The sequence below is a fragment of the Meriones unguiculatus genome, chromosome 14 (assembly GCF_030254825.1).
Source record: "Meriones unguiculatus strain TT.TT164.6M chromosome 14, Bangor_MerUng_6.1, whole genome shotgun sequence".
In the NCBI taxonomy this organism is placed as follows: Eukaryota; Metazoa; Chordata; class Mammalia; order Rodentia; family Muridae; genus Meriones; species Meriones unguiculatus.
Window position 1 is genome coordinate 20,307,531 of NC_083361.1, and position 24,157 is coordinate 20,331,687.

At 44.3% G+C, this 24,157-nt stretch overlaps 1 protein-coding gene across 1 annotated transcript in view; it reads left to right on the top strand.

Moving 5' to 3' along the window:
• The window catches only part of Dnah3 (dynein axonemal heavy chain 3), a 167,569-nt gene that overhangs the window by 44,635 nt on the left and 98,777 nt on the right, over positions 1 to 24,157 (top strand). The window contains exons 19-31 of the mRNA XM_060366203.1: positions 473 to 564; positions 3,281 to 3,395; positions 5,864 to 5,980; positions 7,251 to 7,430; positions 8,761 to 8,897; positions 10,846 to 11,047; positions 11,545 to 11,637; positions 13,123 to 13,233; positions 16,667 to 16,781; positions 18,956 to 19,154; positions 21,740 to 21,848; positions 22,032 to 22,145; positions 23,400 to 23,576. Coding sequence (XP_060222186.1) covers positions 473 to 564; positions 3,281 to 3,395; positions 5,864 to 5,980; positions 7,251 to 7,430; positions 8,761 to 8,897; positions 10,846 to 11,047; positions 11,545 to 11,637; positions 13,123 to 13,233; positions 16,667 to 16,781; positions 18,956 to 19,154; positions 21,740 to 21,848; positions 22,032 to 22,145; positions 23,400 to 23,576 — 1,761 coding nt within the window. The remainder of the gene's footprint in view (positions 1 to 472; positions 565 to 3,280; positions 3,396 to 5,863; positions 5,981 to 7,250; positions 7,431 to 8,760; positions 8,898 to 10,845; positions 11,048 to 11,544; positions 11,638 to 13,122; positions 13,234 to 16,666; positions 16,782 to 18,955; positions 19,155 to 21,739; positions 21,849 to 22,031; positions 22,146 to 23,399; positions 23,577 to 24,157) is intronic.

Genomic DNA, 24,157 nt, shown 5'->3' on the forward strand with positions numbered 1-24,157 from the left:
GAAGGGAAATCCTTCCAACTTCTCAGCTCAGGACACTGGGGAGCACCTGTGACAGGCCATCCCCCTTCCTCAGCGAACTCTCACTGCAGTGTGGCTCTCAGACTAAGCTTTCCATAGGCCCATGAAGCGCGAGTGAGGCCCGGGCCTAGTCTTTGTGTACCTGTGAGTTGATAGGGAGACACCAGATACAGTGTAACCCCGCAACAGCCTCCTGAACCCTCAAACCCACAACGTCAGACTCAGCAGCCGCCCAGCCTATGTGGCCATTTTATTGAAGATGAGCTAGTTACAACTAAATGAACACAGAAACTCATTTCATTCCTCCCATCAGCCCCAGTTTTAGTGCTCAGCAGCCTCCTGGGTGATTATTGGCCACGAGTCTGGACAGGGAAGATGAAATGTTCCACCCTCATAGAGGTTCTGAGAGGGAGTGCCACCTTACACAGACTCCTCTTGTTTCCCTCCTTTGCAGATCAGTGAGATCATCGGCTATGAGATTAGTCCCACAGAAACAACGTGCCTGGCAAACATGCTGGAATTCGGATTTGGCAAATACATTGAAAAGTAAGGGTCATCCCTTCCTTCTCCATGGGCTCTGGTGCAGGGCTCACTGCGAGCTCCTAATTCAAGATGAATTAACTATGAATCACACACACACACACACACACACACACACAGAAGCTGACTTACCCATGTGGTCAGCTCTTTTCCTTGGGACTAGAAAAGAGTCCGGTTTTTATTTCAAAGGGAAACAGAAAACCAAATGGGAACCTGAGACTCCAGCCAGCTCTTAGAACTTGGAGCAAAACTGGTCAGCCTTCAGGGGCCTCAGTTTCCTTTCCTTAAAACAAACAACCAACGAGGAGTGACCCTCTAATGGCTAAAACCCACGAAACACACCATGATGAAACATCTCTTTGTTTTCTCCCTTCCAGGATGCCCTGGAATTCTAGTGTGACAATTTGTATTTTCCCAAGTGGCTATTTTTCTTTCCATTTGTTTTTGTTGGGGAAGGGAGGCGTCACACATGTGCTTGTGAGTGTGATGGTAGAAATGCGTGAAGGGGGTGTGCACGCACATGTGTGTACATCTATGTGGAGGTCGGATGTCAACCTGGGCTGTCATTCCTTAGGAGTAGGCTAAGCTGTCTGGCCAGTGAACCTCAGGGAATCTTTCAGTCTCTGCCTCCTCAGTGCTAGGATTGTAAGAATGTACCACCTCTCAGAACAAGTTTTCACCCGGTGTTGGGGACCAAACTCAGGTCTTCCTACTTGCATGGAAAGCACTTTACTAACTGAGTCATCTCCCAGCCCCTCGACTGCTATTTTTAAAATTAGTGATGTCCAGAATTCTATTTGCTTTCCACACTTCCTTTAAGTAATAGATGGAGAGGTTTTGTGTTACCTCAACTTGAGTCTGTTAGGCAGCTTGGATGGGACCTAGAAGGACACTCAAGGTTTTCAGGGTGTGGCCCTTACAGCTACTGCATCTCCATCATGGGGGAAACTAGGCAGAAAAGCATGTTCTCAGGCCCGACCCAACCTGCTGATCAATTGTAAGGGAAGGCCTTGCTTTATTTTTTATTTTTTATTTTTATCCTTTGGATTAGTGCTGTCTAACGCAGGAGCCAAGCCAAATGTCACTAGTGAGCCCTTTTGTATGTAGCTAGTCGAGGTCCAATGAAATACATGCTGGGTTTCAAAATCTTATCAAGAAAAAGAGAATGCAAGTAACTGACAATTTTGGCTTGTTTTGTTTTGTTATGAGAGAGTCTTAGTTTGTACCTGTGAGTGCCCTTGACCTTGAACTCATAGAGATCTGCCTGCCTCTGCCTTCCAAGTGCTAGAATAAAAGGTGTGAACCACCATGCCCATACAACTAACAATTTTTTATTATTCATTATTCAACATGGTAATATTTTGAATGGAATAAGTAATCGTCAATGGGTTTGCTTTCACTTGTTTTTCTTCTAATGAGGCTAACAGACTTTAAAATTGCATATGTGGTTCCCATCACGTTCTAATGGGCAGTGGGTACGGAGCTGAGCAGTCTTGCTATTGGTGCCGAGCGCCCTCCTACACACAACACTGCATCCTCCCGTGGCAGAAAATACCGAGTGGGAGCAGAAAACGCGTGGTCCCCTTCTTCACCTACCATAAGGGCCACATTCTACATGTCATAACAGGATAGGATAACAAAAGAGAAGCAGAACAGATGTTCCCAAAGCTATTTGTCATGGGAACCCTCTAAAATTAAGACCCAGATTCCCTGAGGGTGGAAAAAGAAAAACAGTTTAATGCTTAAACTCCATGAAAAATGGATATCTATGTACAGACAGAATTAGACAAAGGAATCTGGAGCTAATGGGAACAGACTAAGAGAGGGAAAAGCTTCACGGCCTGAATGCCCAAATTCCCCATGCCTTCTTTGTGGGTGCTGTTAATTCCTTCATCTTGGGGATGGGACAGAAACATTCTGGAAAGAGAGTATTATGAGCTGCTCTTGAACGTGTCAGTGAATTTCTTTATGGATACCTCCCATACAGGGTGGCAGAGAAAGTTACCTGGAGGGGGAAGAAACTGAATTTCTATGACTTGTTTTAGGGGAAGAAGCTGGAGGCTGGGAGGAGTTTAGAGAGAGAGCCTTCATTTCCAAATCTTCTTCTGGAACTTTCTGAACTCCATTCATTCACTGTCCTTGACATGCTTCAGACCGACCGCTGCTTTCTGAGCCTCACTGTCAGTCGGCCTGTGCTAACTTGTTAGAGCTACTACAACAGTGTACCACAGGCTGGATGGCTTAGGCAACAGGAATTTATTTTTCATAATTTTTGAGTCTTGAGGACCAAGACCATGGGCTAGTCTCCTCTCTCATTGATGTATAGGCAGCCATCTTTTCCTTATATATTCACATGGTCTTCTATTTCCATGTGCCTGTTATAATCTCTTCCTGCAAGGGAACCAGTCATGCTGGATTAGGCTTGGCCCTCAGGGCCTGATTTTAATGTAATTACCTCTTTAAATACTCCTCAAATACAGTGACATTTTGAGCAATTGAGGATTAGATGTGAAATTTGGGGAAGCATACTTAACTTCTAATAGCCCCCAAAGACAATAATGCTCTGAGCAAGAAACACATTGAAAGCAGTTGGCAAACCTTAGAGAAAACATTCTGGTGAAATTAAAGCTTTGGAATTCTCTTAAGACAGCTGAAATCCTTCTTGGGTGTTTCCCTTGCCACCTCCTGCTGATGCTGCTGTGGATGTGTTCCCTCTCCTCAGGCTGGAGCCCATTGGTGCAGCTGCCAGCAAGGAATATTCTCTGGAGAAAAACTTGGAGAAGATGAAGGCAGACTGGGTCAACCTGGTGTTCAATTTTGTGAAGTACAGGGACACTGTGAGTCATTCCGGTGGGAACTCCCTGAAAGCAGTGTGTGATGTAGATGCAGACATGATTCACCCAGCATTGCAACAGACCTCACCAAAGAGTAACAAAAGAATAACCATCTGCATGGCTTCTGCCTGCCTACCCTGTACCCATCATCCTTGCTCTCACACTCCACTAAAGCTATGCATCTTGAAATCCAAAGGTCGTTGACCTAGTACAAAGGAATGGGGCAAACCTCCTAAATTAGTATGTCCCAAGAAGAACACAGGCTTGTATAACCACACACACACACACACACACACACACACACACACACACACACACAGAGTAACTCAGGTCCTTTAGAAGCATATCTGAGGTTGAGAACAGCCCATCCTACTTCCTAGACACTAATGTGTTACAGGGATTCCTTTGGGATCCCTTTAAGCTGATATGTGAAGACTGGAGTGAGTTGTGGGGTTCTTCAGGTCTAGCAAGTTCCCAGACACTTACACCAGTCTGAGCTGTCAGGGTGTGGATTTCCTTATTTCCATGGATGCTTATCGATAGCATATGACTTTGTATAATGAATGTGGAGGTACATTTGCTTATATAACCCCAGGGACTAGTTTGCTCTTGTGATAAGGCATAGGATAGACATGAAGGCTGAAGCTCAGTAAATTGTGAGACTACAGGTAGATAGTGCATTCTGCAGCCCATTGGCTCTTAGAACAGTATCTCAAATGCTAGCTGCACAGCAGAATAATTTGGGATGCTTAAAAGAAAAATCACAATTGATTTTTTTTTTCTGCTCTTCCACCTTCTGATTGGCTGAGTACTTGCCCTCCTAGTTTTCTTCTCCTTAGTGCTGGAGACTGAACTAAGGGCCTTGTTTGTGTTAGGAAAGCACTCTAACACTTAGCCACACCTCCAGTACTCCAATTTTCCAAATATTCAACATAGAACTAAAGCCCTGGAGATCTGAGCACTTTCCTTTCCCTCTGAGCGACATGTCATCCAGTGACTTCTTTCTCCCTTTGATTTTGATGGTAACAATGCCTTAGTTTCATCCTTGGATAAGGCCCATCCATGAGCCCATCAGGGAGGCAGGGGAACTGGAGACACTGAGTTCATTACTGGGTCTCTCCCAACAAGGTCAGGTCTCATGGGTTCCACAAGCTTGGAGTTGTGAGCTGTGTGTTCTGATTGGATCAGACACTGCTCTAGAGGCTGCTGGGATGTGATGAAGAATTCAGCTAGGGGCCTATGAGCAGAGCCATTCTCCATAATCCATCTTGAAAATGTATGACTGGAGTAGCTATTGACAAGGAAGCAATAGCATAATGACAGTAAAGATGCCAGTCTATGAATAGCTAGACATGCTTATCTGTGTAAACACGCTGAGAAAAGATAGGATATACCCCAAGCCGGATTTAGCCCATGTCTACATTTACATCCTCCATATCTGCAGCTACATCTGTGTCTGTAGTCTTGAAGGAAATGAAATCAAAGCAAGAAAGACAGGAATTGCTGGAGGTGACAGGCACTTAGCAATTTCTCTGCCACAGTGGATCAGGGGGAAGAGTACCATTCATAGGGTCTGAAGACATAGCACCCTTAGATGATAGGAAAACAGAACTCACCAAATGTATAAAATAGACATTTCTCAGCTGGGATCACATGCCTATGTACTTTTATCATGGGATCAACCACTATACACAACAAAACAACAAACGAACAAAGCTTAGCTTATGAAGGAATTAATGAGAATTACTTAAGAAGTGTGTCCTAACTGTTAGACATTTGAAAAGAACTCGTGAACTGAAATAAAAAAAATTTCAAATTTCCTTTTTAAATAGCTACAAGGACCCCTCTGAGGTGGCTGCATTACAGGAGTCTAGACTTACCTGTTGAATTAGAAGCTGATGTTTCCCGAGGGAACTGGAAGAGCAAGCAGCCAGAGAGGCAGGAACCCGGGGAAGAGGACAAAGCCTCTCCCACACAGACTTGATGTGTAGCTCTGGGTTAGGCTGATTTCTGCAAAGAAGCCAGACAACAAATTGTGTCCCTTTCGTCTTTGTTTCATTTTGTGTATTGAGACAGGATCTTGTAAAGTAGCCCAGGCTGGCATCAGACTTTTGGTGTGCCTTCACCTTTAGCCTTCAGAGTGCTGGGATAAAAGCTATGCCCCCCTGCTCCTGCCCCACTGACAATAAGTATTTTTAATAACTAATGTGAGCCGGTGTATACTTGTGTTTTAGAGGTTGAAGTGGGAACTTCTGTATCAAGACTCTGTCTATAAACACACAAACAAACAAACAAACAAACATGTTTTCTGGTGAAAAATCTCATGTGAGACACAGATGCTTATTTCCCTGAGGTGAGGGCTCTACACTGCCAAGACCTTCTGGAACCTTCTAGAATCGGCATGGATAATGGGATGGGAGAAACAAGCAGGTCTCGTGATTTTGATTTTGGATGGGCATCTTTATTTGCAGGATACCAACATCTTGTGTGCAGTTGATGACATTCAGTTGGTGCTCGATGACCATGTGATAAAGACCCAGACAATGTGTGGCTCCATATATATCAAGCCAATAGAAGCAGAGTGTCGGGTAAGAAAATAGTCAGTGCATGCCTTAGATCTCAGTTTTTCAAGGTGAGGGTCAAAATCAATGAAAAAAAAAATAAGTTAACTTCCCTTACTCTGAATGGCAAAATGAAAGGATATATGAACAGAAGAGTGAGAGCAAGAGTGACGGAAGTAAGCTCATGACCTGCTGAGCCATTGGAGCAGTCTTCTGAAAGGGTAGATGAGGCTTGAATACGCCAACTAAAAAATACTTCCCAAGTATTTTATAGTCCATAGTGATCTAGAATCTGAGCCACGAGACTGTAGGAGTTTATCCTCCCTTGTTCTTTGTCTGTAGAAGTGGAATATGTCAGAGAAGGGAGTATATCTTAGGAGTAGAGTGCAAGGGAAAATGAAAAAGTGCCATAGGCCTCCTGTGTCCAGACCCCTGGGTCTGTATTCTGGTTCTTCCTCTACTGTTAGTTGTGTGAACTTGGGAGACTATTTGAACTGTTACATTTAGAGTCTGCATCTGTAAACACAAGGTTTGTTAGTATCTTTATTTTAGTGTGTGTGTGTGTGTGTGTGTGTGTAAGAGAGAGAGGGAGAAAAGAGACAGATGAGAGGTGGAATTAGAGGACAGTTTTGGGCACCAACCATCTCATTGTTGACTTTGTTTTTGAGACAAGAGCTCTCACGGTTTGGGGCTTGCCAAGTAGGCCCAGCTGACTGGCCAGCCAACCTCAGATATCATCTGCCTGTCTCCACCTCTTCAGCCTTGGGATTATAAGCATATGCAACCACACCCAGGTTTTTGTTTCTGTTTTGTTTTTTAACCTGAATTCTGGAATAGAGGCAAGAACTTTATTAATTTAGCTATCTCTCCAACCCACATAGATGTGTTCATATCTCATAAGGTAGTTAAATTGTTTTCATATACACGTGTGTAAAAATATGTATGAATATATATCTGTATATATACATATACATGGCTCTTTGACCATCATGTATCAAATGATAAGCCTTATTATTGTTTTCTGCATAACTAAAATGTGAGCTACACAAGGTGGAAGATTTTGTTTCATTATATCCATGCTTCCTGGAGCTGTAAACACATGAGATACATTTCAGTCAGTATTTGTTAAATGAATGAAAGAAAGAAAGAGAGAGAGAGAGAGAAAGAGAGAAAGAAAAAAAGAGAAAGAGAGAGAAAGAAAGAAAGAATGAATCCACACATCTTCACAGCTACTTCACTGGGTGTGTGCGGCAAAGGGGCAGGTCACGGATTCAGATGTGGAATGCTAAATTCACAGAAATGGGAAGAAAAGCTGCTTCGGGTGCAGGAAAACTTGGATGCCTGGTTAAAATGCCAAGCCACGTGGCTGTACCTGGAACCGATCTTCAGCTCCGAAGATATCATAGCCCAGATGCCAGAAGAGGGCAGGAAATTTGGCATGGTGGATAGTTTCTGGAAATCACTCATGGCTCAGGCGGTGAGTTTCAGCTCCTGACCTCACCAGCAGGTGATATTATCATGTACTGACAGGTGCATTTGTGTCTGTGTCCCTTGAAACTACCAAGTAAATTTGATTTCTTTATTTGACATTTTATATCATTGTTATAAGTTATTAAAACTTTTGGGATATGGAGAGGAGAAAACATTTAAATTTTATCTCACTGGAGAAAGCTCTTAACAGTTTACATCATTTGCCTACTATGTCTTATGAGATAGAAGACTTTGATAAAGAGCAATGCAATAATGTTTTTATGGATTGGGAATCCTTTTAGATTTCAAATAGTGATACATAATGATCCTCAGCTACTGAACAATTTTTTGTTCACCTGTGGTGACTCAGATATGGTCTTAGAAGTTGGAAAATGCTTGAGAAGAACATGATTTTCGCTTCCTTACACGTCACTGTTGTGAGGAGCACAGGCTTGCTGAGCTGTGATCCTGTGATAAATGTATAACAGCGTGTGGGCTCTAGGGAGAGATGCAGTTGCCTGGGAGGGTCAAGGAGACCTCCAATGCAGGTGATGTTAGAACCAAGCCTTGAAGGATGAGTTTCACCACATGTGTAAGCTGTATCCCCTGAAAGGACGTCTTCTCCCTTTTTGAGAAACACTCAAATTGTGGTAGATGATCAGAGAATTTATCTCAAAAGGGTATGTTTCCTTGGCTTACTTGTGGTCTGGATTACAGGGGCAAGATATGGGTAGGGGGTTATATGGCCCAGCTAGTGGAGCAGATTTTTACATTAGTCAACTTTGTTTGGTTGCATGTCATAAAAACCCATGAAGTGTAGGCCAAGAAAACCTCATAGAACACAAGGACGAAAGTACATCCAGGCCTCCCAAGCAGTTAATAGAGAACCAAGAAAGCCCTTCAGAGCTCACAAGCACTCTTCTTCTACCTCTTGCCTATACTCCTCTCTCCGTGCTCACTCAGGCCTTTCTTTGCAGCCTGGCCTGCTCTGCCACAGAGCAGCATGGCAGGAGGTGATCCTTGCATGGCCCCAAAGCTCCTTGATCAAGGGTTCAGCACCAACCAGAACAGAGTGCCTTGGTCTGTGTTTTAGACCCCTAAAATGTTCAGATGAAATGGAGTCAGTTAGTTTGTGATGCCCAACCTCTACTCAGCCATCCGTGAGTGAATGAATGGAGTCACGCTCAGCAAGCAGCCACCCTTGTGGGACAGAGAACATTAGGACGTAGTTACCTGAGTGGGCGGCATCACAGTGGTGGGTTGGTCATGAATTCCTTAACATGTCCAACCTCAAAGCTTTGAGTACTGATAATGATTTTCTTGTGTGTGTGTCCCAGGTAAAAGATGCAAGGGTTCTGGTGGCAGCTGACCAGCCAAGAATGACTGAGAAGCTTCAGGAAGCCAATCTTCTGTTGGAAGAAATCCAGCTTGGGCTGAATGACTACCTGGAGAAGAAGAGACTCTTTTTCCCCAGGTACCCAGGATTCTTCTTTCATTTGGACCTACCTTCTGAGGCCAGATATAAGTGGAATTACATTTTTCGTGTTATATTTGGATGCTATTCCATTCCAACATGGCCATCACCCAGAGTGAAGCTAACTAGGCTCTGTATGGGTTACATCTTCACTTAGCCAATATTATTATTTCTGCCCATTAAAGGGGCATAGTCATCATGATTAAGACCTGGCATATAGTGCTAAAGAGATCTCTCTTGGGATCCCAGCTTTTCTGTTTATTCACTTGCAGACCTTAAGCAGCCTCAGGTTCTCCAGTATGAAGTTGATATATGATAATGCTAATGGTTCCTGGCTCTTATGTTTTCTGTGAAGATCAGTGAGCTACATGTAAAACAGGGGTGTTTGAGGAATATCAGACAGGTTTTTTTTTTTACATTAACATTTATAACTCCCAGTACAGTAATTTTATAAATATTTGACTTTTTCCACAAATGTTAATGTTCTACATAAAAGTCAACATAGCTTTAAAGGGATACTTTTGAGGGATCTCGCTCCTCAAAATTTATCCATGTCAAGTTCACTGTGGCTTCTCGTTCCATGCCATTCAGCTCAGTTAAGATGCAGGTTTTCATGCCTGTAATCCTTGGGAGGTGGAGGCAAGACACCCAAGAGTTCAAAGGAATTCAGATACAAAGTTGGAGGCCAACTAAGGCTATATGAGACTTTGTCTCAAAAGACAATAACAACAAAAAAAATTATAATGTGGCTTTATATGGAGTCAAAGTTAGTTCTCTACTTTCTACCAAGGGAAAAAAAAGTGTAAGATTTCATAGTTGTGGTGGCAATGGTTTTGTTTGTTTTGTGGGAGAGATTCTGTCTGGAGTGCGTTCAATGTGACTACAGTCAGCTGGCAATTGGTCCTAATTGTTTGCCCAGTATTTGGATTCCTATTGCTTGGGACCCCTTGGAAGGTTATCTCGGTTTGTTCACATGGTCACAGAGTCCCTAATAGGAGCAAGAATGTCAATGACAAGGTCTCCTAGTACGTAAGGCTTGGAACTTGTTCTCACCTATGTTCACTAGATCCTGCTAGCCAGAACAAGACACACACTGGCTGGGATCAAGGGAGATCAAAATCAATGGTCCCTCTTCGCTTGGGCTGGCTCTATGGTCTTCACTAAGCACTGTGGGCAATTTATAATCCACCAAAATAAATAAAACCATAATCCCATGGGCCCCTCTCTATAGAATTTTCAGTCTTGGGTTAATAAAAAAAGATTCATACCTTGAACATTTTCTGAAGGTTTTATTTTGTACCTTTGGAGCCTGAGCAAGTGGGAAAGTGGCCATGATCTCCACTTAAAAGACCACAGAGGTCTCTGCCTGTACATAGGTTACTTACAAACATATTTTTGTCCACTGTACTAGGTTATATAAGGGCATTTTTATGCAATCATATAATCAACTTCGTGCATGTTTTTTTTTTTTTTAATTTCTGCCTTTAACATTTTCTGGCATATCTTGAGGGAAGGAAGACCAGTCTCTCTCCTCTTACCAGGGGTTCTTGACACTGACTGCACATCAGGGTCAGCTGGGATTTAAGACATTACAATTTCCTCAGACCTTACTAGACACCAGATACGTGGGACTCTCTGGGCGTTGGAAGCTTGGCACTGAAGTTCTTAGGAGCCGCCCAGGTGATCCAAAAAAATGTATACCAGCAGTGCTGAGAACCAAGCCATCATTCTAGTGCCCACAGTTCTGAGCTCGTGCAGGCATACTCCGAACCTTTCTCTTGCTCTCTGTGCCAGATGGGTGATGGGAAAGAGGAGCCAGGCCTAGAGAAGACCTTGGGAGGCAGCTGGTAATTGCACGGTGGGATCCCCCTGCCGGCAGCATCCCCTTGTCAGAAATGTGAGTCCTCAGAGGAGCTCCCGTCACCACATTCTCTTTACTTTGAAATAGGTTCTTCTTCCTGTCAAATGATGAGCTTCTGGAGATCTTGTCAGAGACAAAGGACCCACTCCGAGTGCAGCCACACTTGAAGAAGTGCTTTGAAGGAATTGCCAAGCTAGAGTTCACAGACGAACTGGAAATCAAGGGCATGATCAGCTCAGAAAAAGAAATAGTTCCATTCATAGAGCCAATCTACCCAGCGCAAGCCAAAGTAATCCCTCCCCCCATGTTTTCTCCACAGCAGAACAAACGGGAGGATGGGGTCCCCGGCTTAATCTTTTGGACCCTAGTTTAGTGCTGTGGAACATTTTGGGTTCCATAACTTAGTAGCGAAGTCATTTTGAAAAGTTACTCCATCTTTCTGGGCCTAGTTACCCATTTTAAAGATAGGGGTTATACACAGGAGGTCATGGGACAAAATAGAACTTGTGGAAAGATCTGCAACAAAGCTGGTTCAGTAGCGAGAATCCTATTCCAGGTGACCTGGTGACACTTTCAGAGCCAGGTGAACAATGACCTAGTGAGACAAAACAGAAGTAAAGAGAAATCTCACATCACCTGACCTAGCTTTTCATATGTACCTCCTTTGAGGGCAAGCCCCTTACCCAGCCCCAGCCCTTCCCAGAGCGAGATCTGGGCTCCTCCTACAGTTTCCACCTAGTTTAGATTGACAGTTGCTGCCTCCCCGCTGCTTGTCCTTCCCCACAGGGCATGGTGGAAAAGTGGCTGCAGCAGGTGGAACAGGTGATGCTGTCTAGCATGCGGCAAGTCATAGAAAACGGGATTGAAGCTTATGACCAGGTAAACAGGAATTAGTGTCTGTGTGCCAGGGCACTGGGACTGTAAAAGAAGCTTTGGAAATGCATTGGATGAATCCATTCAACTGGACTTTTTGCCTACTGCTGAAACCCCCCTCTCTGAGCTCCTGAGTCCTTTTACCTGTGAATCCCGGGGCAATGAACCTTTTTCTGAGGAAGTTTTCTGACGGTAGCAGGTGATGGAAGAGGAGGGTTAGCTGCAGCCTTCTGACAATGGGGGTGAATGGAGCGGGTGATTTTGCTTCATGCTGCCGCCTGTGACTGATGACTCAAAGTCCGTCCAGCCTCCCCTTCCAGGCACGCATTCACTTAGACCACCCGTGGGTAATATTCTAAGCACACACAGCCTTTAGGAGAGCAAATACGATACGAAGCCTAAGAGAAAATAACCTGCTGTGACAAATCTTCAGCTGGGAGCATCCAGCCAGGCTCATGTTGGCAATGTCTGAGTTCTGTCCCCTCTTCAAGGGTCTGTCTTCCTTCCAGACCCTACCCCCACTGTAAGATCCCATCTACCAAACCAACATGCTCAACTATTGCCTTTACACAAAGCTTCTCAGAACAACACTGTCGTCCCCCATGGGAGATTTCAAATTGTAGATATAGTCTGTTTTCTGTGAGAAGTTCTGAATGGCAGAGCTACCAGTGTCAAGCTGATGAGCAGGAGTCTGCAGTTTTTCTACATAAAAGGCCAAGTGAACATCCCCACCTCTGTGGCCACACTCTGGCTACAGTGTCTAACTCTGCCCTCACAGCACAAAAGCAGCGTGGACATTATGCAAATGTGAAGCATGGTTGTGACTGAATTCTGTTCTGATAAAGCCATTTCCAACCTTGGACACACTTGATCCACATCGTCTCATGGAGCTCAGGCTGGTCTCAAGCTCTTGGGCAGCCAAGGACACCCTTGAACTTCTGCCCCCAACTCCCAAGAGCTGGGATGACAGGATCACACCACCACATCCAGTTTACATGGTGTTGGGGCTGCTCCCTGATTTTAAGCTTAGGGAACAAAAGGTAGGGGAGGAGTACGAGGCTGAGAAAACCGTGACGTAGTACCACAACATCATGCAGCCACTGAAAAAGTAGGGTGTGAGTGCTATCTGAATATGACCTTGATTAAATTAAAAAAAAAAAAATCAGTCTCGAAGTGATGAAACCATACAGTTGGAATTGTTTTGCTTTATTTTTATTTTGCACAAATTTGAGGGACAAAGACGTTAAATCAGTAATCCCAACCCTGGCATGGTGGCACACACCTTTAATCCCAGTACTCTGGAGGCAGAGCAGGCAGATCTCTGGGATTTGGAAGCCAGCCTAGTTTACACAGTGAGTTCTAAGAGAGCAGGTGGGAGTTTCGGTTTGGTGTGTGTGCATGCGTGTGTGTGTGGGGGGGGGTTGGTTGTAGAAAATCAGTGTGAGCCACGCGTGAACTGACTCTACAGTAAACCCCACTGCTCCTTTCCAGGTCCCACGTAACAGCTGGGTCTTGCAGTGGCCTGGCCAGGTGGTTATCTGTGTCTCCTCCATCTTTTGGACCAAGCAAGTGTCCGAAGCCCTGCTTGACAACACCCTGCCAGTAAGTGATTATGCCCGAGAGCTTGCAGAGGAAAGCCAACATGAACTAGGACAGAGTCGCCATTTGGGTCATTTAGAACAGGGACCACAGGAACTGGAATTTCCATGGAGATGGTGAAGTGGGAAATCTGGACTTGGGGATCCCCTGGGAGCCCACACAGTGCTGGCCCCCCGTTTTTTCCTACATACAAACTCTGAGCTCCAGGATGCTAAGTCTCACCAACTTTTGTTTCCAGGGCTTTCCTGACAGACTTTCCAACAGTTCTTCTCTCTGGACTGGAAGGCTACTGTTTGCCTGTCTCTTTCTGCTACTGCCCCCTCTCCCAGCTCCCAATCCCAACCAAGTCTGCCCCCAGATCTCCCTTCTGCATTCTCTGGGAGATCTGGTGTATGGCCATGCCTGCATATCCTCACACCCAAACGTGCATTTCCAGCTGATGCCAGTGCCTCAGAATTCACGTGTTGATTATGTGACCGTGAGCAACTTACCAACCCAAGTGTCAGCCATTTTCTCTGTAAAATGCAAGGGATTGTCACATCGGATCATGGGGTGGTGGGATGGTTTAACAGATGCTAGCGAGTCAGCCAGCCCTTAGATGTTAGGCTGGGAACCCGATAGGGAAGAGTCCATGCTTGCTCTGTTCACAGTTACAGCTCCAGAGTTTAATGCAATGCCAAGCACATAGTAGGTGCTCAATAAATATATGTTCAATAAATGAGTAGCAATTCCACTTCTAACCAGAGGTAATTTCCCATGATTACCTTACTAGACCCCTAATATTTGCCCTTGGAATCCTGGCTATGGACCAAAATATATCTTACTTTACTATGATTTGCACCGATATCAAAATGAAAAGATTGGTACCTACCCAAAGTTAAAATTTATGGAAACCAAGGTGAATAATGCCTAACACACAGATGAAATAGAAAATGTCAGATTTTTGTAACTGCATGTCTATGCACCAGTTTGTTTTTTATACTGTACACAAGAGGCAAGAAGTTTAACACACACACACACACACACACACACACACACACACACACGCCTCCCATATCCTGGATAGTCTTCTACAGAAATCAGGTGTGGTAACAAAATAGCCATCTAGCTGCCTACACATTTTTGAGTCCATTCATCTGTTTATCCGCTTCTCCATTCATTCACTCACCTTTCTATCCCTCTATTCATCTACCTCCCTATCTATTCATCCATTTATCTGTCCATCTATGTATCCATCCATTTACCTCTCCCTCTCTCCATCTGTCTCTCCACCCATTTATCTATCCATCCATCCTCTCATCCGTACGTCTACCCACACAATGTCCATTATTTCAGCTACCTAGTCCCCAATCCCTCCACCCATCTACCCATGTATCCATTAGGTACTCATTTAACAAATGCTGGTTTGGCATTTGCTTTGTGCTGAGATGGCTGCTAGGCAAAAGTAACTAGAGATAAATAAGGTAATCATACTGTTCCTGTTTCGGTGGGTTTATGATCAGTCTGGTAAGGGGGGGGCTAAAATGCACTGGTTTGGAATTATAATAAAGATGAAACAGATGCAATAAGTGTGGGAGGAAAGAGGGACTCTGGTAGAGGGACTAGTATTGGAGATGATTTCCCATAAAATCACTGTCTAAGAGAGGCCTAAACTATGAGTGACCCCTGGCCAAGTAGAAAATAAAAGGAAGATTATTCCAGATAGAAAAATTAGGATGTGCAAAACTCTAAAGATGAAAAGCACAGTAGACTTCGGGGAGGAAGGAAAGGCATGGTGCATTGCATCAGCCTTTGAAAACCATTGTTTTAGTGTTTGCAATACCATTCCACACGAAAGCAGTAGAAATCCAAGTTTTGACAGGTTTATCTGAATAGGAAATCTATACATATCATCACTAACAGCAATATTGCATGAAAGTTTAACTGAGTAGTTTTTTCTTCCTTTCTAAATCCTTCCACTGCCTCAACTCTCAGGGCATTCTAGATTACAATCCTATCTTGCGCTGTGTTCAAGGTCTAAACTGAAACTATCCAATTTACATAAAATCCATTAATATATAACAACTCAGTTTAACATGCCTGAACACAATTACTTGACATATTGATAAAAGGCCTGAAAATAAGTTGCTAGCCGACCATTGGCACCGTCCAAGCCTGATGATGCCTTGTCACTTCTCCATAAAGGAGGCTGATTCTATGCTTGAATCCATAACTAATGTGGCTGACGAGAGGCAAGGAGCCTCAGATCCTTGTGTGTGCCTACTGCCTGGCATGGATGACGGCAGCTGTGGGGTGGGGATGAGGAGTTTCAGAGCACTGTGGAGGCATGTGCATCACCACGGGCTTTTCAGACAGCAGTTCCCAGAGAATGGAGGCACTGGGAGCCTCTTTGCTTCTGCATGCGGGGCACATAATTGCTAACAATAGCATCACCATTTACTGGGTGCTTTATTCGATTCAGACATTGTGCCCAGGATTCTCAAACTCTATCTCAGCCCTCAGGAGAACTCCCCACCTTAGTTGTAACTATGCAGATTTCTCACACCTGGTGGCCCTCACGGACTCAAAAGCACAGTGCTAGAAAATTGAAGTGGTAGAATCCGAACTCAGGGGCTCTCCTTTTTTTTTTCTTTTTAAAATCCATTTTTACTTTTTAACCTCTTCATTTTGAAATGTCAGGCTTGTGTATAATGTCAGAAAAAAATAGGAAGAATTCTCATATACCCTTTATCTAGATTCCCTGAGACGTGAATGTCAAGGATAACCAAAATATAATGATCCAAACTAGGAAGTCAACATTGACCTATTACTGGCTATTAAACTTTGCCAGTGTAATTAGTTGCCCCGTTAAATGCCTCGTTCTTTCCTAGGCTAGGACTCTGTCCAGGGTTACATGTTTTGTCTGTCCCCTCCTCATCTTGTTCGAAGTGAGGTGATGTCTTCCCGTGTAGCCAAGACTATTCCCCTCCTGCTTCTGTTACCCAGGTGCTGTGAGTCACAGGTAAAGACCAGCAGGCCCTATCCCCTGTGTCTCCTTTGATCTGCAACTGTATGATTCGTGTATAGTAAGACTCACCCATTTTAGCACATAGTTCTGTGTTTTCGCAAGTACATGCAACCATGTGAGCACAGTCATGCTCAGATGCCTTTAATTTCCCCCAAAGTCAGCTTCTCTTTACTCCAAGGACTTGCAGTTGCACATTTTACCTGTCAAGTTCTGCCTTTCCCACAACGTTATAAAAATAATGTGGCCTCCTTTTAATCAGCACAAGATCCATCTTGAGGTTAAGGTGTTGGGTGAAGAAAAGGATGGTTTGAGGGATGACATCCAGGTCGGGCTTGGACCATTGGATGGTAAGTGAAGTCAGCCCTCAAGATGGGCCTTGCTGGAGGAGAGACCATCTTGACTGTTTGTTTCTCCCTGTGCCCCGGCCAGGACTTTCTGAAGAAGAGCAACGAGCAGATTGCACAGATTGTTGAGCTGGTGCGAGGGAAGCTGAGCAGTGGGGCGAGGCTCACTCTCGGGGCCCTCACTGTCATCGACGTCCATGGTAAGAATGCAGATGTTTGGCATTGCTCAGTCCGGGAATGGCAGCTGGCTGGGCACATCTCCTTAACAGGATGACTCAGGGCTCCCCAGTCCATCTGAGAGTACAGAAAGTGCCGGGGAGGGCCCAGCAAGGCCTCTCCCATCACAGCCACCCTGCAGGCAGGACTCTCATCTGAGAGGCACCAGCTTGGTGAATGATTTCCTTGGGGTTAAGCACAGCCGATGACCCTGAATATTCACCAGGTGCTGAGCTTTGTGCTAAGTGTCTACATTTGCTCAAACATTTCCCAGGTTTAAAAAAACAAAACAAAAAAAAAAAAAAAAACAGTCGTTGGGAAATAGTGCATTTGGAAGTGACAAAGGTTCCTCTGTCTGCTTCCAAACCCAATGGGCTGGAAATTGGAAGTGGTTCCAGGAGAGGGTGTGAGAGACAATACCTTTTTCCTCTTCTTTAAACAAAAAGAAAACAGAGGAGGAAGATGAGAAGGAAGTGGGGTCTTTATGTAAAATAAACCACCTCCACAACTTTCCCCTATCATCACCAAGGAGACTAGGGTTGGACCAGGCTGGTTGCCTAGAAACAAGGTCTTTCTTGCTCATATACCAGCTAACTAATGCGTCATAGCATCTATTTCCTGGAGTCTAGTGCTCATGTCAGTCTGATTTCAGGCACAGAGATGCCCATAAAATCAGGGAGAGAGGAGGGAGAACCTTTCTCTCAGACACGGCCACATACCACCTGGTGGAGGTGATGAGCACAGGCATGCTTGTGGCCCACTGTCTTCCTGCGTAGCTAGGTTCACAAACACAGGCATGCATGCATACCCACACACACCCTTGCATATACACTGCATAGCAAAAACAGCCTCAAGTCGGTCTCTTGCACAGACCTGTAAGCGTCCACCGTAGTAGCTCAGATCTTGACAGTGCTCATTCCATCAGCACCTGAGAGCCAGTTAATGATTCCGTAAGCCTACAGCCACGCTTTGACTTCAGGGCTCATCCCTGTAAGTTAGCCTTGAAATCCTATGAGAGGAAGAAGGAAGCCTCAAAATGTATTGCCCAGCCTGTTCCCGAGGCTGGAGGAAAGATGGCTCTAACCACAAACTCAGGGGATACTTCCCCATGTTCTCAGGTCAAGGTGATGTCATTGTTCTAGGGTGTCTTAGAAGCCTGTGACGGGGCCCAAAAGGTCATGTGGGGGATACGTAAGCCTTCAGGGTGACTATATCCCAAAGCTTCTGGGTGGGCTCCACTCCCACACCCATCCCCGCCCCTGCCCCCATGAGTTTCAAACATGAAGTAACATTTATATACTATTTTTACACATGGGACAGTTGTCTCAGGAGCTGGCCCTCTCTCACTCTCACGGTTTTGTCTAAACATGCGTTTATATGTAGTCCTCATAACCATTCCAGGCAATATAAGATGCTACCTCTGGCATACAGACTGATCAACCAAGACACAGAGACGTTGAATAGCTTTCCCAAAGTCACAAAGTTAGCTCACAGTGGAACCATAATTTGAACCCAAGTATATCAGTTATTTTCCTGACCGCTACAATAAAATACCTGGCCAAAGCAAGCAACTGAAGACAGGAAGTGCTTATTCTGCAGTTTGAGGGTTCAGACAACCATGGTGGGGAGAGCAGCAGGAATTCGGGTCATCTGCTCATACTGAATCCACGTCCCAAGAAGCAGAGAGCAGCAAACACTGGTGCTGAGCTAGAGTTCTCAGTTCAGGATAGGACCCATCCCAGGGAATGGTACCATTCATGTTTAGAGTGGGCCTTCCTACTTCAGCTAGCCTAACCTACATAATCCTTTTAGGCTTGCCCAGCAGCTTAGTGATTCTAGACCCAGTCAAGTTAACGGTCATTATTAACCACTACACCAGACAATCTGATTTCAGAGTGTGCAAATGCAGTTCCTCTACTCTACCCCCTGACAGAAGGCAGCACAGCCTTCCTTGACCCTTGGAAAAAAGCAAAGTCCAGTTTGTGAGAGCCCCTGCTACCTGCAGGCTAGAAGTGGAACAGGAAGATGTTAGAACCTGAAGTACTCTGGAGACTGGGGGCCTTGATCGTATCCTTGTCTGCCTGAGAAATCTGTAGACGCAAGTGATTCTTATGACTCCATGTGGTTGTGTGTGTGTCTCTGCATGGCGTCCCATTAGCCCGTGATGTGGTGGCCAAGCTGGCGCAGGATAAGGTCACGAGTCAGAATGATTTCCAGTGGATTTCACAGCTGCGATACTACTGGGAGTCAAGGGACGTTCATGTGCAGATGATAACCACAGAAGCCTTGTATGGCTATGAGTACCTGGGAAACTCCCCCCGGCTGGTGATCACCCCTCTCACAGACCGCTGCTACAGGTAAACACTGGGGCCCCAAGTGAAAAGGATGAGAAAAGAATCTAGGAAGGAAAGGCAGTAGGCAGGAAGGGTGTGGTGTCTCGGGTTTCTTACCCTCTACGTTTCAAAACCACATTTCAGAAGTTTGCCTTAGTTGTTAGCCATGACCACAAATGGCTATGGAATTGGATGGGAATGGGAACCAAATGGGAACCCTAGTATGGACTACTTTATTGGACCAGTTAGCTGAACACTGGTGTATGAGTGAGACGGTCACGTGGTACGTAAGTAGAAAGCTCAGCAACAACAAAACTCAAGGTAGTACCTGGGGAGCCCGTGGCGATGGGATGGAACAGGAAGGTCAAGACACAGACAAGCAGGGCTGAGGATGTGGCTCTGAGGGAGAACAGTGGACTAGCAAGCAGGAAAGACCCTGAGTTCTATTTCCAGCACTGCAAGAAAATAAAACCAACAAGACCCCAGGTAAGGCATCTCAAGGCTCTGTACCCACCCCAGTGGAGAGGAGCGGTTTTTCTCCACTTAGCATATCACTTGGCTACTTTCCTCACAATTCCTAGTGTTAGGTCCCTGTGTTTTGTTAGCTTTCCAATGTTGTTCTGCTTGGGTTTTCTTTGCTTTTGTGTTTTTCCTTATAGTAAAAATTTTAGACTGTAAAAACATTTCCAAGTATTATTCTTTAAGATTCCTTAAACATTTTTAATCATGTATTTTCTTTTATTAGCATATATCAATTATGGAATACAATATTTTCATATAGGAATATACCATATTTATAAGCACCTTGTCTTGTCTCTCTACCAATCTCCTCTGATTCCTCTCCTCTTCCTAAGTAGTTCATATTCTACTTTAATCTCTTTTTCCCCCAAATCTAAATTACACACATGAGAAAAAGCATGGAATTTGATTTTCTGAATCTGGCTTATTTTGCTTAACATGATAATCTCCTACTCCACTCATTTTCCTACAAATGATGAAACTTCACTCTTACTCATGGCTGAATAAAATTCTGTTTTGTTATATATACCACATTTTCTTTATCTGTTCATCAATTGATGGACACCAGGGCTGATTTCTAACTTTGTTCTATAAATAGCATCACAGCAAACATGGATGTGCTAATGTCTCTGTGGTATATTGGCATCAATTCTTCAGGTGTTTACCCAGCAGCACTGGATCCTGATCATACAGCAGTACTACTTTTGTTTTTTTGAGGAACCTCTGTACTAATTTCCAGAGTGGCCACATTGATTTACATCTCCTACCAATAACATAGAAATATTAAATTCTCCTATCCTCCCACACTTGTCCTTGCCAGCATTTGTTGTTTGGTTTCTGGATGGAAGCCATTCTGACTTGAGTGAATCCAGTGTAGTTTTTATTTGGACTTTTTTGATGACCAACGGTACTGACCTTGCCCCATCCCAACCCTTGACACTTGTACTTCTTCTGAGAACTGTCTATTTAATTCATTTGTCCATTTATTATCAATCCTTTGTTTTCTGTGTTTTGTTTTTTGTTTGTTTGTTTGTTTTAGACAGGGTTTCTCTGTGTGGCCCTGGCTGTCCTAGAACTCATTCTGTAGACCTCAAGCTCAGAGATCCACCTGCCTCTGCCTCCCCGGTTCTGGAATGAAAGGTGTGCACCACCACACCCAGCTCTGTGTTTTGTGATTTTAACCCATCATTCGTTTATTCTGTTCATTACTCGTCAATTTCCTTTTAGAGGTCATTCTGTTGCACACCCTCCAGATCTTCAGCATGAGATTATAAGTGACACACATGCTAGAGTGTTGATGACAGGAGAAGAACAAACGTCCATCATCTGACATAACCATTCACACTCTCCCTGTGCTGGGAACAGCTGTAATCTACTCATTCATCAAAACTCCTAGCTGCTATACACTCTTATTAGCTCAGTCATGAAGAACACTCATGTCTTGAATGTCCCTTTAGACCACGTATGACATCAGCTAACCCTAGATCTCACTAGAGCTGTGGAAACAAGTTCAGAAAACAAGTTACTGTGTTCCTTGGTATAAGTTACACAGACTTATCCCAAGGACTTTGGGGCCAGGTTCCACATCATGCATGTCTAACATCTGTCTCGCACCTGCCCAGGCACTGTGTTCTTCCCACCAAGGATATGAACTGAATTAAAATGGGGTTCCTAAGTCTAGGTCATAATCCAATGTGACACATGTATTTGTTATTTCCATTCCATCAGTGTTAGTGAGCTTTGGAATGTAGGACTGGAGTAGCTGTCATTTCTCTTTGGCTCGTTTAGATCCACCTAATTACCCATTGTTCATTCAGTCATTCTTTCAGGCAACTGTGGGTAGATGCCACCTTCCATGCACCAAACACTGTGCCAGCTATGAGATGACAACGCTGAGCAACATCAACTTTTTGCGATGATGATGCACTGATCATATAATTGAGGGGGACATCTAACTTGTTGAGGGGGACATCTGTTTGCAGAATTCAAAATAAACAAAACCAAGTTTCTTGTGTCTCAGGATTTGCACACTGAATTGCTATGGTTTTTTTTTTGTTGTTGTTGTTATGTTTTTGTTTTTTTCCTTTCAGGACTCTAATGGGAGCTTTGAAGTTGAACCTTGGAGGGGCTCCAGAGGGTCCAGCTGGGACAGGCAAGACGGAGACCACCAAAGATCTGGCTAAAGCTTTGGCCAAGCAGGTATGGAAATGCCACCCACCTCTACCCTCTCTTCCTACCTCTCTCTGGACCCCAAGAGCAAGCCTCACAGGCACAGTGAGCCAGCAGTTCATTTCGTAGAATGAGAGAGGAGCCTCGCTCCTGGCTTATGCTTCTTGTTACTCGGCTATGAGGAAACTTATCCTGGATCCTCCCTCTTTCTAGTGTGTGGTCTTCAATTGTTCTGATGGTTTGGATTACAAAGCCATGGGGAAGTTCTTCAAGGGGCTGGCCCAAGCTGGCGCATGGGCCTGTTTTGATGAATTCAACAGGATTGAGGTAAGTCTCCTTTTAGGGGACATGACAGAGGGGCTCGCCATTGAGGGTTTTGTTTGTTTGTTTATTTAGCTAGGAATAGAGTCTGTGTCTTCTCTATGGCCCTTGCGTTGAGTAGGTACTTAATACACTAAACATAAACAGCCACAAGGAAACAACAGTGTGTGTATTTTAAACACACCCAACTTCCCTATCATACTCATCCACTCACTGACTCATTCGAAGTTCATTGGAGCTAGGTGCATGTCAGTAGTTACATAAGTTCACGAGGCAAAGATGAGTAAGGAATAATCTTGCTTCTTAGATGGTTTTGTTAGAATTTTAAAATGACACCACACACACACAACAGATTTTATATGAAAGAGATTATTCGGGGGAGGGGGATCAGAAAAGATCCAGGCCTGAGTGAGCCATTAGGGCAAAGAGACAGAGGGAGACAGAGACAGAAATGGGGGAGGGAGGGGGGTACCTTATCAGAGAAAGAGGAGAAAGCAAGAGAGGAGACAGAGAGAGAGCAAGCATGTGGGCACGTGAAGGAGGGGCAGACCAGCCATTAAGTACCTGGCCCAGAAGATGTCATAGGACACAGGCACTGACATAGAACATTGTCAGGACCCTAAAGGTCTCTAAAAGTAGGCCAGCTGAATTACCTGCAAAAATAGCAGGTTTTAACCCAATAAAAGGAATAAAAATTAAATTAAACAACAACAAAATAAGCCAGGCTGTGGTGGTACATGCCTTTAATCCCAGCACTCAGGAGGCAGAGGTAGGTGGATCTCTGAGAATTCAAGGCCAGCCTGGTCTACAAAGTGAGTCTAGGACAGCCAGCACTACACAGAGAAACCCTGTCTTGAAAAAACAAATTAAGAAAGAGGCAGGGGGAGAGAGAAGAAAGAAATATGATAGAAGTCTACAGGAATGGTAAAAAATGGGACAAGTCACAAAAGAGTGAGTGAATGGGTCTATTTAGACAAAGAGTAGAAATCAAAAATGTAAGCATGAAATTTGAACATCCCCTTAGGAGCTAAGCTCTATGCAAAGATAAAGTACTATGGAAACTTCTTATCCCCAAACACCATACCACATACACATACACACATCAATACACACAAACACATATAGTCTTGCTTTTCTTTGCCAAAGCTCCTAATCGTCCTCCTCATTTGGAGCGTAAAGTTCTCAGGTGGTCTAGCCCACCCCTGCCTAGAGTAGAGCATGCTGGCAGAGCACACCTCAGCTGAGTACTCTCTTCCATAGGTGGAAGTACTGTCAGTGGTAGCCCAGCAGATCCTCAGCATCCAACAAGCCATTATCCGGAAGCTGAAGGTGTTCATCTTTGAAGGCACTGAGCTCTTGCTGAATCCAACTTGTGCCGTCTTCATCACCATGAACCCTGGGTATGCTGGCAGGGCTGAGCTGCCAGATAACCTCAAGGTAAATGTTGGCATTGACTTATATAGCATACAGTGTAGAAGCTTCTAGAAGTAGGTGCCCAAAGACCTTATAGACAGCCCAAGAGTGGAAATGGCTAATGTTTCTCAGCTATGAGAAGGATGAAAGAATAGTGGAATGATAAAGGTGCTAAGGTAATACTTGGTACCAGAACACCTCCCCCAACAAGGTCTCACAGTGAGGAGGAGCAACCATAAAATGATGGCAAAGTGAAGAGCAGTGAAGCTATATAGTAAGGGGCACAGTTTCCGTTATCTCGAGAGGTCAGACAGGCAATTTAAAGAGATGTAGGCCAGACGTGGTGGAGACTAAAGCAACAGCCACCTCTTATTTCCAACCTGCTGTTGCCAAGGAGTTGTTACATTTTGTTGTTGTTGCTTTCAGGATAGGATAGAAATTTAGCACTGTTACATGGAGTCACCTAATTTTTACACCCTGGTTTATGGCAAAAAGACAATTACTGAAGGTCAAACAATAATCATCTGCTTATGAGAGAACACCAAATTTCAATGCAGAGAACTCTGGCAAACCAAGAATGACCCATGACTATCAGCCCCCTTTAT